Source organism: Ursus maritimus, unplaced genomic scaffold (genome assembly GCF_017311325.1).
Source record: "Ursus maritimus isolate PB19 unplaced genomic scaffold, ASM1731132v1 scaffold_4, whole genome shotgun sequence".
In the NCBI taxonomy this organism is placed as follows: domain Eukaryota; kingdom Metazoa; phylum Chordata; class Mammalia; order Carnivora; family Ursidae; genus Ursus; species Ursus maritimus.
The window spans coordinates 62489409-62507278 of NW_024426552.1; the positions used below are offsets into that span (position 1 = coordinate 62489409).

At 43.0% G+C, this 17870-nt stretch overlaps 1 protein-coding gene across 4 annotated transcripts in view; it reads left to right on the top strand.

Moving 5' to 3' along the window:
* The window catches only part of PLA1A (phospholipase A1 member A), a 27103-nt gene extending 23464 nt beyond the window's left edge, over positions 1 to 3639 (top strand). For 2 of the 4 annotated variants that reach the window (XM_008708199.2, XM_008708200.2), the window contains 2 exons: positions 2277 to 2441; positions 3238 to 3639. In XM_008708199.2, the coding sequence (XP_008706421.1) occupies positions 2277 to 2441; positions 3238 to 3322 (250 nt within the window). In that variant the 3' untranslated portion in view covers positions 3323 to 3639. Of the gene's footprint in view, positions 1 to 2276; positions 2442 to 3237 lie in introns of those variants that run through there. The other 2 variants (XM_040621302.1, XM_008708201.2) reach the window with 1 other exon arrangement.
* The last annotated feature ends 14231 nt before the right edge of the window (positions 3640 to 17870 follow it).

Below are 17870 nucleotides of genomic sequence, written 5' to 3' on the forward strand. Positions count from 1 at the left end.
CCGAGGGGGCTGTCTGGCAGGAGCTGGAAGCCGGCAGGAAATACAGCCCCTCTGGAATCACAGCCCAAAGTGGTCTCCCCACTAAGTGTGCCTCCTGCAAGTTAGACCGCACTGGGACCTGCGGGCAGGGGAGCCCGAGAAGTGTGGTTTGCAGGGGCGGGTGAAGCACCGGCACAGGAATGTCTGGTCGTCCGCAGCGGCAGGTGCACGAGGACAAATGAGACAGAGCCTGACAAAGGGTGAGAAGGTGCTGTTGAGGAGAGTTTGAACTGATGTTTGAGTAGTGATTCGCAGGAGTTACGCAGTCCAGGCGTTGGAGAATGCCCCCCAGGGAGCAGACAGCAGGGGGTGAAGGCACTGGGAGAGGAGGTGGGGGGGTAGTGGGTGGCAGCTCAGGGCCAGACTGTGCCAGGTGTTGAAGGACAGGTTAGGGATTTTGGTGTTTATTCTGAGAGCAGTTTGGGGATCCAGTGGGACTTTGAAGCAGGAGAGTGACTGGATCAGATTGGAATTTAGAACCATTGCTCAGGCTGCAGTGTTAGACATGCATTGTACTATCAGGGAACTCCCAGACACCCTGCCGCCAACCAGGGCTCCAGCTCACAGGCCACAGAGAGAAAGGGACGGCAGGCAGTCAGGATCCCAACACAGATCTTCAGGTCTTGCAGATTATAGCTGAATAATTTTCCTTAGATCAGTTCGAGGTCGTGTTGTTTTCATCGCCTCTCCTGGGCTTTGGTAGATGAGCCAACAGAGGCAGGAGTCTAGACAGTGACAGCAGCTGGCCGCTGATTAGAATCACCTGGAGAGCGTTAAGCACCACCGACCCCCCCCCAGCCCCGCCCCAGGCCAATCACGGCAGCGTCTCTGGGCACCGCCTCAACCGCTACACTCTGAAACGGCCCTGAGTGACTGGAATGTTCAGCCACAGAGTCTCCTCCTTCTCCCAAAAGCTATTTGCGTTTACTCTTTTGAAGAAGACTCAGAACATGGTTATCTTCAATTCCTTGTTTTTCTTTTTCCCTTTTTGCAGAATAGAAATTGAAAAAAAGGAGGGGGGTTTATGTGTGGTCTTTCCCTACTTTCTATAGCGTTGTGAAACCCCAAGATTTCCTTCTAATTAGAAAAATTACCCACACCAAGACCTTAGGTCCCTCACAGCGTCCTTCACGCTCCGCTAGTTTACAAGCTCTTCTATCCATGCAGCTTCTTAAAAGGAAAACTTTTATTTTTTTCCCTCTGACGTATATCAAAACACTTCTAAAATTAAAAAACAAAAACAAACCAGGAACAGCTTTTAAAGTCATATTCAATCTTCCTCAAAAGAAAAAAACAAACTATGTGACTAACCTTGGGTTAAAAAGTACATAAAGACATTTTATCACTCCACAGAGGCCAGAAAAGAAAGGGAAACCATGTGGTTGAGCCATGCGTCCCCTCTTCGTCCCCTCTTCGATGATCCCTAACGCCCACGCGACTGGAGAGGCTCCCGGAAGGGCACAGGAGGCAAGCGTCTTTCCTGCTCCCTAGGGCTTTGCCCAGCTTGGCAAAATCCCAGCAGGCCTCCTTCCTCCGCACCTGAATCTTGCCTTTGTCACCTCTCTAGATTGATCGCTTCACACTCCTCCTTCCATCTTGGGCCAAGAGAGACCTTGATTCTGCTTTCATTCTGGGTCACTTAGGCTGCAGTGAAGGTGTACCAAACCCCGTGGGTCAGGCTCATGGCTAGCACGTGGGAGAGCTGGAGATTAGACCCAGGGCGTGTGACTCCAAAGCCACACAGTTGGGAAGAGACAAAACCGGGTACCACACCAGCTCTGTCTAGTTTCAAGATCCGTTTTTTGTTTGTTTTTTCTGATCCACACATTCATACTCAGTCTAAAATTCAGTGATCCACACAAAATTTATGGAACTGAATGCCCTAAAAGAGGGCTCTACTTCCAGCAGGTAGATCTGAAAGTGAAGATATTCTCCAATTAGAAATCTAAGAACACGGACATTTTTTCCAGATTCGAAAATCCAAGAGCTACTATTTTGCTGCCATGCCCACTTGTTTGTTTTTAAAAATCAACAGCTATTTTCTGAGCCATGTTCAAAGCTGTGATATGTGAACAGAGGGGCAGGTGAGCGTGATACAAAGGCTCGTGGGCCCCACCTTCAAGGAGTTCTTTTGTGTGTGCCAGCTAACCAACACTACCAGCAGAGCCCCACAGGAGCCATGGGGGGAAGCAAAAGCCACATGTGTTTAGGTAACTTAATTTCCCTTTCCCTTGCAGACCTAGACAGGAACTCCAGGGAAAAGGTGTCATAGCTCATGCCAACCCTCAGTGCCAGATAAACCAAGTGAAACTCAAGTTTCACTCTTCCCACCGAGTTTGGAGAAAAGACCGGACTACCATTGTTGGGAAGTTCTGCACTGCTCCTTTGCCGGTCAATGACAAGTAAGCCCAAAATCCACCCTACCTCCCCCCCCCTCCCCGCCGCCAATACACCCACACGGACTAGTCCTGACCTTAGATGTGACATTTGTTGAGGTGTAATCTCATCACAGTGGTTAGCTTCCTCAATGAAGAGATGACAAAGACCCAGGGTTTTCTTGAATTTCCTATGGGGCCATCTTGGGTTGGAGTTGTTAGAAAGCCAAAGAGGGTGGAGAGTGGCTGGGGTGTGGGTGAGCAACAGAGATATGGCACACATCTTCACCACTTTCTCCACAGCCAGGTACTCCCTGGATTCTTCCAGACTTAATTGTTTTCTTTAACTCTTTAAAAAAAATCATTTAAATCATTTTTAAGTGTACAATGCAGTAGTATTAAGTACATCCATACTGTTGTGCAACGATTACCACTTTCAATTTCCCATTCCCACTTCAGTATAAGAAACTTCATTTTATCTGATACATAGCTGGATAATTTTATGTATAAATATAGAATCTGCTTTATATATGTCTTATTTAGTTTCTATGTATGATTTTCTTGGAACAAAGATTTCCCATTGGACAGCCTGGTCACATTCACAGGTGTGGGTCCACCTGTGCCTCTAGTAGGGATTTATACTAGTCTTAGCACCTCTGGGCTCGTGGAGGACAGGAGCAGTAGATTCCCATACTGGACGACTGTAGGCTTCTTTCGCCTGACATCGTGGAACCTCACCAGAGCACACGACTCCCAGCCCTCCCTCCTGACCAATCGGGAACCTGCCCGAAGCGTGCACCTTCTTATTGCTCTTCTTTTGCAGCAAAAAGATGGTCTGCTTTCCTGAGCCGGTGACCTTACAAGCAAGTGTGACTGTTTCTTTTGACCTGAAAATAACGTGTGTATAGTTTAAGCCTGGACAACATACATCTGGATTTCAGAGGAGGTTGGGGAGCTTTGTTCAACTTATTCTAGGCCATTACTACTAGAAGGATGGTGAAACTCTCAGTTTATTTTCACTTTAGAGGGGAGAGATAGCTCATCCAATGGAGCTTTGTCTCCATTACCAATTTGAACAGCCTTACAAAAATACCATTTCAGCTTTTTAGTCATATATAACTGCAGTTGCCCCATATCCTTGAACACCTGTATCCAGGATTCAGTAGAAACATTCACGGGAAAAATGCTTTTTTAAAAAAAATAATAAAACACCACGGAATATCTGAATGATTTAATTGTTTTATTGGAATGGAATTCCGTTATGTACAAAAATGTGATTGTCTATAGGTTTGGAGAAAACTGGATGCTGAATTCTCTGTATTAAAATAGCAATTGAAAAGAAGTTCTTGGAACAAGAGAGGGGATGGAGGACAGGGAGGAAGACGGAAGATCCCTTACCAGTGCCTCCTCTGGATATCTGGAAGGTTTTGGGGATCAGAGAGATATTTTGGGGATAGAAGTGGATTTTCTTTGGGTCAGTGTTTCCCCAACTTTGTTGTAAGTTACCTCTCATCAGCCATAGTCCAGCAAGAAACAGATGATGTGCTCAAATTGGGTAATTTGCAGAGAATTTAATAAAAAGACTGTTGACAAGGGGTTAGTAGGAAGTGGGAAGACCACAAGGGATAGTGCGGTTCCCTGGGGTCAGGGGTCGTGGCAGTTGCTACTGCAGGCAAGGGGAAAGAGCACCAGAATCCTGAGACTGAAAGGGGCTGCCAGACCTTCAGACAAGGGACATGGTCACCGGGCAGAAATCCTGCAGGGAGGGGACTGGGGAAATAGCATCTCTGACCTCTCTCTTCTCCGCCCTCGTCTCCGGCTCATGCTCCCCACTGAATGACTCCAACCAGAAGCCAGAAGGCAAGAGGCATGCTGATGTGAGCCAGGACCTACAGCAGGACGGGGAAGGGTGGAGAATGACGGGTGTGGGTGAGGAACAGAGATATGGCACACACCTTCACCACTCTCCACAGCCAGGTACTCCCTGGACTCTCCAGACTTAATCGATCTCTTTAACTCTTTAAAACATCGTCTTGATCACTTTTCAGTGTACGGCTCAGTAGTCTTAAGTGCGTCCATCCTGTTGTGCAAACCATTCATCACTTCCTAGCTCCAGAACTGTTTCATCTTCCCTAACTGAAGCTCTGTCCCCATTAGACAATTGCTCATTGCCTCTCCCCCCAGCCCCAGGTAATCGCTATTCTACTTTCTGTCTCTATGATTTCTACCCTTCTAGAATACCACATACAATCATACAGCATTTGTCCTTTTGTACCTGGCTTATTTCACTTCACGTCATGTCTTCAAGGTTCACCCATGTTATAGTATGCATCGGAATTCCCTTCCTTTTCAAGGGTGAATAATATTCCATTGTGTGTACATTCCACATTTTGTTTATTCATTCAGCCATCCGTGGACACTTGTGTTACTCCACCTTTTGGCTATTGTGAAAAATGCTGCTGTGAACATCGGTGTGCAAATATCTGTTCAAGACCTTTTTTTAAAAAAAAAACCTAAATAAATATGCTTTGAAAGAAACTGCTGACTTGCTGATTCACGCTCTGCTTACAGGCGGGAAAATGATGTAAGCCACACGCCTCAAGTGCTTCTCTGGGGCCAAGTCACCCAGCTCCCTAGTCACCAGTCACCAGACTGGGGAGCTTGGGCCTTTGTCTGGGCTGCAGAAATGCAGCGAAAGGACAGGTAACGTGCTGCGAATACTAACACACCTGCTTTATTTTCTGCACCGGCTAGCACAGTCAGCAGGACCCTAACACGTCTGAAGAAACTTCCCCCAATATTCAGGTTTGGAGTTGATTTTTGTTTTTCAAAATCCAAAGCCCCTCTTTCCTTTCCTCCCTCCTTTCCTCCACCCGGGTTGCAGGCAAGAACCCGCCAGGAGACGGGCTTACCCAGGGCTGCGGTAGGGCTGCTCTTCCTGTTCCTTCAGCTCCGTGTCCTTGTAACTCGTCGGCCATCCTGGGAGACACTGCTTAGCACATAGTGCTTCCTTGGCTTTTCCTACTGCTTATCGCTTCGAAGTGTGTGCAGACACCCCTGTGTTGCTTTGCTGATAGCTTCTTACTTTAAAGTGCCATTAGACTCTCACATTTGGTTTTCCTCCCCATTGGAAACTTTAGATCATCACCTTAAAAGAAAATCCAGTTTCCCTTATCATAAATTAATACAATGAGAACATAATGTTTAAAATTCCAGCTAGACATTGTGGCTTGCTGAAGGCACCATGCTCCAGGCCTGTCTTTTCCTTATTGAAAAGGGAAGAGCAGCAAATATGAGAGATGTCAAAACTGTATGAATGCCAGAGACTTTCTTCTGTATGTAATCAGTGAATTGAAAGAAAATGAAAACAGAAATAGCAATCTTACCATGAGATTTGTTTTTTTATTTTTTTAATATTTTTTATTATAATAATATTTTTTAATTATGTTATGTTAGTCACCATACAGTACATCCATGAGATTTAATGTTATTTAATGCTGGGTCTGTGTGCTACCTTAAACCATCTTGCCCAGCAGCCCACACTTTAGGAAACCTGGCTTCAAGTAGGTGGGGTATGTGTGGGATTGAAAAAAAGGGAGAGGTAACAAGGAATTCTGCTCGATGGCAAGGCAAGAGCATGGGTTTCCCCTCCGCACCCACGTTGCTCACACCCTCTTTGAAGCTCTTTTCATGAACAGGGACTATTACAGAAGTAACTCACTTTAATAGTCAGCCCATGCCCGTACGTGGCGCCACAAACGTGGTTTCTAGACCCTGCTCCTCTCTGGTCACCTTACCCCGAATATGTCCAGTTTGTGCCATAATCCAGGACTGGCCTTGATGTTGGAGGCCTTCCTCCACAGAATACACCAGGAGTACATTTTCACATGTTCCTCGTTATAATCCTCCAGTAAGTCAGCCCAAGAGTCACTTCAGGCTAACTGTAGAGTCTGTATTTTTATAGTCTATATTCTTATTTTATATTTTTAAAGAGTCTGTATTCTTATTGATCCAGCTTGCTTTCTTGTGGAGTTAATTTTTTGAACCTGAATGAACTTTTCATATAACCCAATTCCATTACATATTATTGTTATAGTCTCTCCAACCTGTCAGGAATTTCTTTCTTTCTCCCCCCCCACCCCGACTCTTAACTGCGGAGAACAGCAGATGGTGACCAGAGGGGAGGTGGGTGGGGGAATGGGTGAGATAGGTGATGGGGATTAAGAGCACACTTACCTTGATGAGCACTGAGTAATATGCAGAGTTGCTGCATCATTATATTGTACACTGAAACCAGTATAACACTGTATGCTAACTATACTGGAATTAAAATTTAAAAAAAGTCCTGTGGTTAAAGGCATGCTGGACGTCCCCTCCAGAGAGAAAGACAATTACAGCTTTCACCAACCACAATGAAGATGGATGCCCAATGCCAGGTAGGTGTTTCTGGGGTCTGGAGGCATCACGTTCTACAGCCAGTGATACTTTGATGGCCCACATCCAGAGGGGAACAGTGGCTGGATCTGAGAGCTGTAGAATAGGAAAGGGCTCTGCAGCCAGTCCCGGCTGCAATGCCGGCAGCCCTCCCGTTTGAGTCACATGACTTGGCGGATCGTCTGGTGTTATCAGTGGTGGGAAAATATGCTGTGTGAAGTTTGTGGCAAGCCCTATTGAAAAAATCACAACATAGGTCCCTGAGGTTCAGGAACAAGGCCATGCCTTCTGGTAAAAAAAAAAAAAAAAAAAAAATTCCCTGTCAGGAAATTCTTATACCCTGATTTTTTCCTTAAGAACATTCAGTTCTCCCTCCAAGCTTTATGTAATTTTTACATATTTATTTTATATATATACACATATAAATATACATGCACATTTATATATGACATTTTTATAGACCCCTTTTTTATATTTATAGCCAAGAACTTGAAAGGAGAAGGTAACAGGTAAAGCCCTACCTCTAGAAGCTTCATTAAGATTTATCAACACCCTGGGTCTGACCCTTCGCATATATTTCTAACTCATGTTTATCTTGACTACTCACGTATTATGAGAAAAGTTTCAATACTTTATATCTACAAGGATCCCCTGATTTGAGGGAGAGAGAGGAAAGAGAAATAATATGATTGAGTTTTAGCACGACTTAATTCCCAGGAGCCCATGTAGGCTCTCCTACTAATTGCTACTTCATTTCCTAAATATACATAAGCGATGTTGTTAGTGATTTGTTCCTGGACTTTGCTGACTAACATACCAAACTTCCTTGGAATCTCTGCTTTCCCTCTTTCTGGTCACTGGAGGAAATGTATCTACCCACCATCTTCTAACTTCTTTTCTTTGGGATTATTCACTGATCAACGAACAAAGAGCTCAGTTACCCTGCAAGGTCTTTCTAAAGGGAGACCGTGATTCAGGGTCTGGGTCCCAGGATTCATTTAAAGCAGCTGGGTGATCTCTTCTCAATCTTGACCTTCAGATTAATTTCCAAACAAAACACCTCCTCTACATTATTATATATGTTTTTGAAACTACAAAATCAGTAGATGCTCATTTTAACAAGTCAAACTGTAGACATACAGCTACCATGGCCCTGAGATGATCCATGTTAAGAGACATATATACACGCTTCTACACATTTCTCCATGCAGATACAACTACAAACATACAAAGCTTTCTTAAAAAACAAAAATGAAATCATAGCACAACTATTGCTCTGTAATTTTCCTTTGTCACTTAACAACATATCATGACTATCCCTCCTGTTAGACATGGGTCTAATTTACTCACTGGATTTGTAATCATCCACAGTGTGGATCTGCCATAACTTGGTCAACCATTTTCTTTGTGATGGATATTGAGGTTGTTTCAACTACAGATGAGGCTACAATAGATATTTTTGTACACCTCTCTTATATACTGGTACCTCCATTGCTGTGTGGTAGATTCCTGTGAGAATTGCTGCGTCAATGGATATATCAAAAGGTTAGTAATGCTGGATCACTTTCCAACAATGGCATACCAATTCACATACTCTCTGACAATGGTTCAAAGAAACTGTTTTCTTGCAATTACTTATCCAAGTATTTGTCTTCCTAAAATAAGTTACTCAAATCCCCAGATTTCTCCTCTGGAGTACCCATGTGGTGTTCAACTGGTTCCAAGTTGGCCAACTCATACCCATCTGTGAAATCGGAATGACACTTTCTTTTAGAACTATAGGGGCCTGAGATTTCATTACCTTTTAAAAATGGCATTCATTCAGATTCAGTAGACTCTGAGCAGTGAAACCACTGGGAGGGAAGAGCTATAAAGAACTTTAAAAAAATAAAGGCTTATTTTTTATGATAAAAAAATTCAACTCATCTAAAAAAAAATTTTAGCCAATACAGAAAGTTAAGAAAGAGAAAGTGAAAAACGAAACTTCCTGAGCATTGAGTACATGCCAGATAGTGGTCTAATCCCTTTATATAAATTATCTCATTAATCCTCCCAGCAATTCCATGTATTACCTCATTTCACATATGAGGACGCGGAGGGAGAGGGAAGTTGAGCAACTTGCCCGTGGTCATGCAGCTAGCAACGGGTGAAATCAGGATTCACACCAAGCCATGTGCCTCCAGAACCTGGGCTCTAACCACCGTGTAATACAGGTTAGCCTGCTCAAGTTGGTTTCTAGCACTTGCATCCAAATGTCTTATTGAAATAGAAACTTCCTCAGTCTGGCCCCACTCTGCCTAACTGAAATTACCTGCTATGTCCCCCAGTGTGCGGAAGCCAGCATCCCCCTAAAACATGCTGTGGACGAAGTCACCTCCATGCCCCTGCACCTGCTGCCCCCACCATCCCCGTCAGATTCTACCAGGCGTGTAGGGTCCACTTTCAGGTCTATCTCTTCCAGGAAGGCTGGCCATCAATATGTCGCTTCAGTCAGGAGCTACGCTGCCTTGCAATGGTGGTCAATACGTCACTGCCTGTATGCCAGGCTTCTGTGAAGAGATTGTAAGGTCCTTAAAGGCAGGGGCTGTGTTTTCGCTTTCTCCGTGTCCTCCACATTGTAAGCATGCAATAAAAGCTTCCGGGAATTAAAGACCGCTTTCTAATGATGTAAACAAAAGCAAAGAGAGATCAGGCTTAACTGATCTGAGAGGCTTAACTCCAACAAGGGGTTGGTGTCTTTCCATTAGTATCAGAATGGCCTTCATTTATTCATCTTGTTTTAAAATTTTGCTTGCCAGTGCTGCATTTTAACCTTTAAAAATTTCTATAGGAGTGGGATGCCTGGCAGCCTCAGTCGGTAGGCATGTGACTCTTGACCTTGGGGTTGTGAGTTCAAGCCCCACATTGGGTGTAGAAATTACTAAAAAATAAAATTAAAAAAAAAATCTCTACAGGAGGAAGCTCTGGGTGTATAAAAGGAATTATATTGAACCATAAATCTCATCAAATTGCTGAAATCTCACCCGGTCCTTGCTCTCCTTGTTCAGTGGTCCTAAGTGATCTTCTCAGAGAGACATACACTGCTGCCCCCAGCCTTAAACATACCTCTGACCTCACTCTTGGGCACTCTCAGGCCCTGAGTGACCATCACAGCCCCATCTTTACCCCAGAGAGGTTGGCTTCCTCCCCTCAGAGGGAGCCTGGAGGTGATGTGACCGTCCCCATGCCTGAGTTCTTCCATGCCCCAGGCCCTAAAATCCTCCCCATCCTCAGTATTCACCCTCTCATTTATGAAACCATAACTGTTCACTTTATGGGACCATTCAGTGTCCTGACAACAGCCCAAACTCAACCCGTCCAAAATCAACTCAACATCACCCCCAAAGTTGTTCCTCCTCTCCTCAACAGTAATAGCCACAACACCATCATCCAACATCCAGACTTGAAGCCTGAGTCATCTTTGGCTCAGAACACTATAATGCTCAAAAACAAACAAACAAAACAAACAAACAAACAAAAAACAAAACAAAGAAAGAAAGAAAGAAAAAATAAAGTCATTATCCTCCTTTCTCCCTCACAATACCTTATTTACACTTAGACGCTATGTCTCTCAATTTCTTCAAAATGTGTCTGATAATTTGTCCCTTCCTCTCTGTTCTCTCAGACATGTGGTAAGGCCCTGGATTAGTCAATAAGCCACAGAGTGTCAGGGGAGGAAACCAGAGCCCAGAAAGATGGAGGGAATCGCCTGAGGTCAAACAGCCACTAGAGAAATAGCACAGCTGCTCTCCCGTTCGTATTGCCCTTCCAACCTGGGCGGCACTTCTGTTGGATTTTAGTAACTCAAAGTGACTCTTCATTACATGTGAAATGTAAGCTTGAGTAACTTTTTGGAGGTTAACGAGTGACGGTGTTTACTTGAAAGTGAACTCCTGCTGCTACCTCGAAGTTCTGGGTCTTTCCCATCTACCCAGGCCTGTGCCAGGGTAAACAGATTCTCTCTTGCAGTTACCAGCCCTCATGACCATACAACTTGAAAGTCGGTCTGGACTTGAAACTCGGTCCACCCCAACCTCAAGATCATTCCTTTTCACTCTCAGCCCAGGGTGCATTTCAGAAGCTGCCCTCTGCTGTATTTCTTCTCTGGAGAGTACAAGGAAATGGGCAAAACTGGAGACACGTGATCCCAAAACCAGAATGTTCATTCGTTCATTCATTCATTCACTTATGCGGCAAACCTTTATTGTAAGCCTACTACGTGTCAGGCACTATTCTGATGGCAATCGTCTTAATAATAACTACAACGTATCGAATGCTTAATATGTGCCTGGTTTTAAGTCTCATGAAACTCCCACAGCAACCTATGAGAGAGGTTCGTTTTCTATTGCCAGTTCACATATGAGCAAGCTGAGGTTCAGAGCAGTTAGGAAACCAGATAATGAAGGTGGCAGGGCTGAAATTCGAACCCGGGTGGTCTAGCTCCGGAACTTTGTTTTCTTAACCTCACGCTATGTTGATAGGGTATCCTAACTCAACCAGTGTCTTCTTATGTCATCCCCATCTCCTTCTTGTTTTTTAAACGTAATTTCCTGGCAATGGCAAGGTGTCTGGCCATGTTGCATTAAAGTGGGTTTTACTGAGTCAGGTAGAGTAACACAGCATAAATAGGAGGTTTTAAAAAAATATGTGTTTATATTCGTGATGAAGAAATGACAGACGTTCAAATAATCTGAGAGCTGGTGAAGGTGAAAAAGGAGAAGAGAAGTAGAAGGTATGTGGTGAATAGTGAAGGATCAGGTTACAAGAAACACAATTCAGGGAAAAGAGAAGAAACCACATTGGAGAATTAGGAGTGACCAACATTCTCCTCTCACACACTTCAGGGAGGGACAGACAAGCAGTCTGAGCTGTCCACAGGCAGGAGATGGGGGACAGCAGGCCTGAGCTTCTCAGCAGGGCCTGGAGAAACCAAACAGAAAGGATACTTCCTCAGTCACACCTGAGTCAAAGACAAAGTGTCCTAGCTTGAATGGGGGCGGAAGCAAAAGAACACTGGAAAGTAGAACTAGAAGTTTCTAAAATCCTCATCTGACCTCATCTGATGTTGAAATGTTTAGCAGCTGAGTTTAACAAAGATCTAACAATTACCAACTAAATGCTAGGCACATGGCACTGTGTAAGGTGCTGGGACCAGGGCAATAAGTCAGAATCCGCCTAGCCTTCAAGCACCTGGAGAGGAAGTCTGGAGGGAGATGAAAGCTGAGGGAGGTGGTCCCAGAGGACTCTGAGAGTCCTGGAGGGGACAGATTAATACTGACAGAGGTGGGGCAGATGACAGGGACCGTGTAGGAGGGGAGGGGACGTTTGTACTAGCCTTGACGGATGAATAGGATTCAGAGCAGTGGGTTGGTTGGGTAGAGGGCAATTCCAGGCCATTGAGCAACCGTCAGTTGGCAGTCGACAGTTGGCAATCATGTGCTGTGCAGAAGAGGACTCTTGGTAAGGATCACATAAGAGAAGTGAACCAAAAGTGAAATAAAATCCCGTGATCTCCAGGGAAATTTCTGAGTGGGAGACATGTGTCAGTGTATGAATTCCATGACAACTAGAAGTGAAACCTCTGAGAGCATTGTTCACATTTTTCAGTCAAGATTTGTAGGGGAGTCTACAGGAAACCTGGGTGTCAAGAATATATGGGGAAGAAGACGCAGAACCTCTGAGATGGACTTGACTCCTCCCCCAAGCAATTCTCCGCAGGCTATCTCTCAGGAGTCTGCCTCTCTGTTGCCATCGTCATTCTGTATTCTGGCCCTTGGTACCTTACAACCTCACTGACCATTTTAAAGGCCAACACTGTTCTCCTGGCTTTGTATTCTCAAGTCTCTCAGAAGGTGAACGTTTATGAAATAACTATACTCTGCCCGCCTCTGTGGTATGCACTCAATGCAACCTCCCTCAGCACTGCTCTGGGATGCACCATTTTCCTGCTCATTTCCCATTGCCTTCCAATTAGAGCTCAGATTCCACAGCTAGTCACTAAGAGTCATTGGTTCTCTTCTCCAGCCATGCTTTTCTTGTACCTTCCAGCCTTGGGTCTTTGACTCATGTATTCTTTCCCCTAGATTGCTTCTGCCTTGCCTAGCTCTGTCTTTGAAGGCACAGCTCAAAGTCAGCTTCATCATGACCCCTTCCTGATTCCAGAAGTAGGAAGTGGTATCTTCTGCTGAACTTCTATATGTCACATAGTGGTTTCAACCGCTCATGTAATGTTTTCCACAATGGACTGACATAGTGCTTATTTGTATATACGTCAGGGATCCAGCTACATCTTAAACTATTTATGGGTCACAAGAAGCCTATTTACACAGGGACTGAGGAGTCTTCTGGGAAAAGATTAATCCTCAGAGGAGTCAGGCCTTGGTGGGGAGGGGATAGGGTGCCTATGATTCATGTCTCTCCTTTGCTAGAGCTCAAGTTCCTTCAGGACAGACACCATGAATGATTCACCTATTGAAGTATGTGGTGTCCAGCATAGTGTCTGACAACAAGTGGATATTTAATAAGTTTTCATGAGATAAAAGAATATTTACTATCTTCTCCTCAGAGCAAATCTGACTATATGTCAGACTTCATTGCTGAAAATATTAAGCTATACCCCAAAGATTTTCTTTTCACACGTGTAGACCTCTAGTGTGGGCTTAGTGTAGGAGGTTCACAAATCCGTATCATGTCAAGAATTTTCCATAGACTGAGTAAATACGATGCCTTGTACCTACATGTCATGCTAGATTTCAAGTACATAAAACCATTGTGCTGAATTTTACATACCCACAAATTTATCTAAAAACCATATAGGAATCCAGATATCTTTTGCCATTACATATACCATTAGATAACAAAAGCACAACTTCTACCAGGTAAGGTCTGTTCCTTTTAAAAACAAAGACAGGGTGCCTGGGTGGCTCAGTCAGGTTAAATGACCGGGTCTTGATTTTGGCTCATGATCTCGGGGTCGTGAGATCGAGCCCCGCATCAGGCTCCACAATCAGCACAGAGTCTGCTTGTCTCTGTCCCTCCATTCCTCCTCTCACACGCTCACTCTCTCTCTTTCAAATAAATAAATTAAATCTTTAGAAAAAACAAAAAAAAAACCATAGACACACACATTAAAAGAAGTTCCCATCCTGTGAAGCCGCTGATATATACCACACGTATGTAACAATAGCTCTGCTTGGGCAGTCCTCTAGCTGGAGGGGCGGCACCATATCCCAGGTAACACTGAGCCTCAATTTACAATGTATGAGCTTGTTCGTTGTTTGTTTATTGCTTCATTTATTCTCCACAGTAGCCCTCAAGGATTGACAAGAGAGCCATTGAATTTCTCAAAATGGACAGGGGAGAAATATACTGTGAATTATAGAGGGAAGAGATAGAAATCAAACAAGAAAAGAAATACACAATGTGATTTCAGAAAAGAAAAACGATAAAAGAACGTAAAAACTATATGGAACACACTGAACAGTTCTATCGAGCACATAATTTGAATCCCGGAAGGAGAGGAAGGAGAAAAGGAGAAAATAGGACTCTGAAGAAAGTCCAAGCAGGACAAGGGGACAGAAGGTGATCGTAGGTGGGATGGTGACAGGGGCTGGAACGGAATGGCCAGGAGAAGTCAGCCAAGAGAAGTTATGAGGGAAAAGCATTTCAGAGAGAAGAAGTAAGTAAAGGCCCTAACGCAGAAAAAGAAGCTAGGTATGCCTGACGGGCACCCAAAAGAATAGTGTGGCTGAAACATGATATAGAAGAATGAGATCAGAAGGTAATATGGCTGAGGGATGGGCAGGTAGGGCTTGGTGGCTTATACATGGCCAGAAGGATAGGACTCACCAATCATGACTTTTGCTTCCCCACATTTCCCAGTCTCTTCAATCAACAAAGCACAAAGTTGATTATTAAGTGGGCCCATTTGACCACCTTTAGTCAGTGGACCCTGGGCAGAAGTGATTTGTATCCTTTCTGAGCCACAGCATCAAAAAGCTAGCACGAGAATGTCAAACTGTTTCTTTCTTCTGGTGACAGAGCCAGAAGGTCAAAATAGATTGAATCACCGAGTTGCAACATCATGACGGTTATGCTTATGAGTCATGCAGACTCTCAGTAGACTTTAAGAGAGAAATAAACCTTTGTGCTATTAAGTCATAATAAACGGATTCTAATATCACATGGTAAGAAGTTTGGATTTTATTCTAAGTATAACTGGAAGGCATTTGAAATTTTGAGCAAGACAGTGATGAGATCAAATACATGTTTAAATGACCACTTTGCTGTGTATACAATAGATTATGAGGAGGAGAAAAGGGAGAAATTAAGGGACCTGTTGTAAGTCTATTGAAGTTAATCTAGGTATGAAATAAACGTAGCTTGAAATTAGTGGTGGCAGCAAAGGCGGTGAATTGCATTCAGAATACATTGTGAAGATAGAGCTAAGATGGATGGAAAGACTCCAAGATTTTAGGCAAGGGCAACTGAGTGGAAAGTAGGAGGTAAAGTGGGTGAGGTAGTACTCAAGAGCTATAAAGCTGTTTGGTTTAAAGATCTTCAAAGAATAGGAAAGAAGAGAGAGAATACTTCCTACCTCCTCTTACAAAGTTCATAACCCTGATATCAAACCTGACAATGATATTACAAAATACATAGATGTAAAATTCCTAAAAAAATATTTGCAAACTAAGTTCAGAAATAGGTAAAGAGGAAAATACAACATAATACAATTGGATTTGCTCTAGGATGAAAAGTTATTTTAATATTCACATATCTATTAATGTAATTCATTTACAGAAGGGAGAAAAATAATCTCAATAAATGCAGAAAATCATTTAATGCAATTCAATACTCATCCATGATTTAAAAAAAAACCCTCAGCAAATTAGGAATAGAACTTCTTTAATCTGATAAAAACCTAATAACACACATCATACCTAATGATAAAATATTGGAAACATTTTCCTTAAGGTCAGGTATGAGAGAAGGATGTCTTCCTTATCCCTTCTACTCGTCCCTGTACTGGAGGTCCTACCCAGAGCACCAAGGCATCAAAAGAAAAAGGAGGAGGAAGAGGTGGAGGAGGGGGAAGGTATAAGTTAGGAAGGAAAAAATAAAACCATCATTATTTACAGATGATGTATTTGAATCTATGGAAAATCCTGAAGACTCTACAGATTAATGATGAGTTGATAAGTTATGTAAACATTTGATTTATGACAAAGGGGACACTGGACAGTAGTGGGGATAGAATAATTGTTTCAGTAAATAGTGCTCAGTCTATTGGATATCCACTGGAAAATAAAGAATTTAATCCTTACTTCCTCCCATACACAAAAATCAAATCAGGTTGATTGTAGATCTAGCTGTGAAACGTAAAACAAGAAAACATCTAGAGGGTCATACAGAGGAATACCGTCAGGGGAGGAAACGACTTCTTAAACATGACACAGGAAGGACTACTGATAGAGGAAAAGATTGACAAATTTTTATATTGAAATTAAGAACATATGTTTAGGGGCGCCTGGGTGGCTCAGTCGGTTAAGTGTCTGGTGATTTCGGTTCAGGTCATGATCTCATGGGTCGTGGGATTGAACCCCGCACTGGGCTCCATGCTCAGTGGGGAGTCTGCTTGAGATTCTCCCCCTCTGTCCCTCCTCCCACTCATGCTCTCTCTCTCTCAAATAAATAAATAAACTAAAAAAAAAATAGAACATGTTCATCAAAAGACATGATTTAAAGAAAAAAGAGAAGATTTACAAAGTGGGAGAATATATTTGAATATATATAAGCAATGAAGGATCTTTAACTTGAATATTTAAAGAATTCTTTTAAATCAATAAGCAAAAGCATACAAACAAATAGAGAAATGGGCAAGAATAAGAACAGACACTTCACAATAGAGGATATCGATATGGCTAATAAAAACATGAAAAAGTACTCAACCTTATTACTCTTCAGGGAAATGAAAATTAAAACCACAGCAATATGCTGCTACCTATATCCAAATGGCTAAAACGTGTTTTTTTTTTTAAATGACAATGTCAACAATTGGGAGGATGAGAAACAACGAGAACTCTCACATACTGCTGGTGGAAATCTTAACTGGTACAATCACTTAGGGAACTGTTTGGCAGTATTTCCTGTAGTTGAACATACATGTACCCAGTACCTGAGCAATTTCAGTCCTAGGTATATGCCGCAGAAATGTACACATATGTGTACCAAGAGAGGCGTTCAAGAGTGCTTATATCAGTACTATTCATAATCACCCCAAGCTAGAAACAACCCAAATGCCCATCAGCAGTAGAATGGATAAATAAATTACAGTATATTCATGCAACAAAGAATTGCAACAGCAATTTTGCAAACAGCAACACAATGAACAAACTACTGAGAGAGAGAGAAAGAGACAGATACCCAAGGACTTCCAGCTGTTTTGGTCCTCAGCTGTTTGACTGTCCCCAGACTAGGCTCCAAACATGAGTGAAGAAGTCTTTGAGATGACTCTAGCCTGAGCCACTATCTGAACATGACAGCATGAGAGATCTTGAGTGAGAACAGCCCAGCTGGGCCCAGTCAAGCCCCCCATGCATCAGCAAGTAAACTATTTTAAGTCACCGTTTCAGGTATGAATGTTACATGACAACGGATAACCGGAATATATGTTGAAGTATTTAGGGAAAAAGTGAAATAGAATGTGTTAAATTTATAAATCCACTTTAAAATGTTTGAGGAAATTTAATTAACTGAGTTTGTTAAAGTCCCCCTAAAAACTATTGTTTGATGCTAGGGTCCTAAACAGAACAAGAGATTTGTAAGTTGAACTTAAAAGCTTAAGGGAAAACTAGGTTTCTAAATTTCTACTTCCATCAGTTGAATCTAACTGGGAAATAACAAACCAACAAGCGAGCAAACCGTGAAAACTTCTTGGCTAGCTGACTTCAGAGACCCCTTCAGACAGTTCAAAGAAACAACATA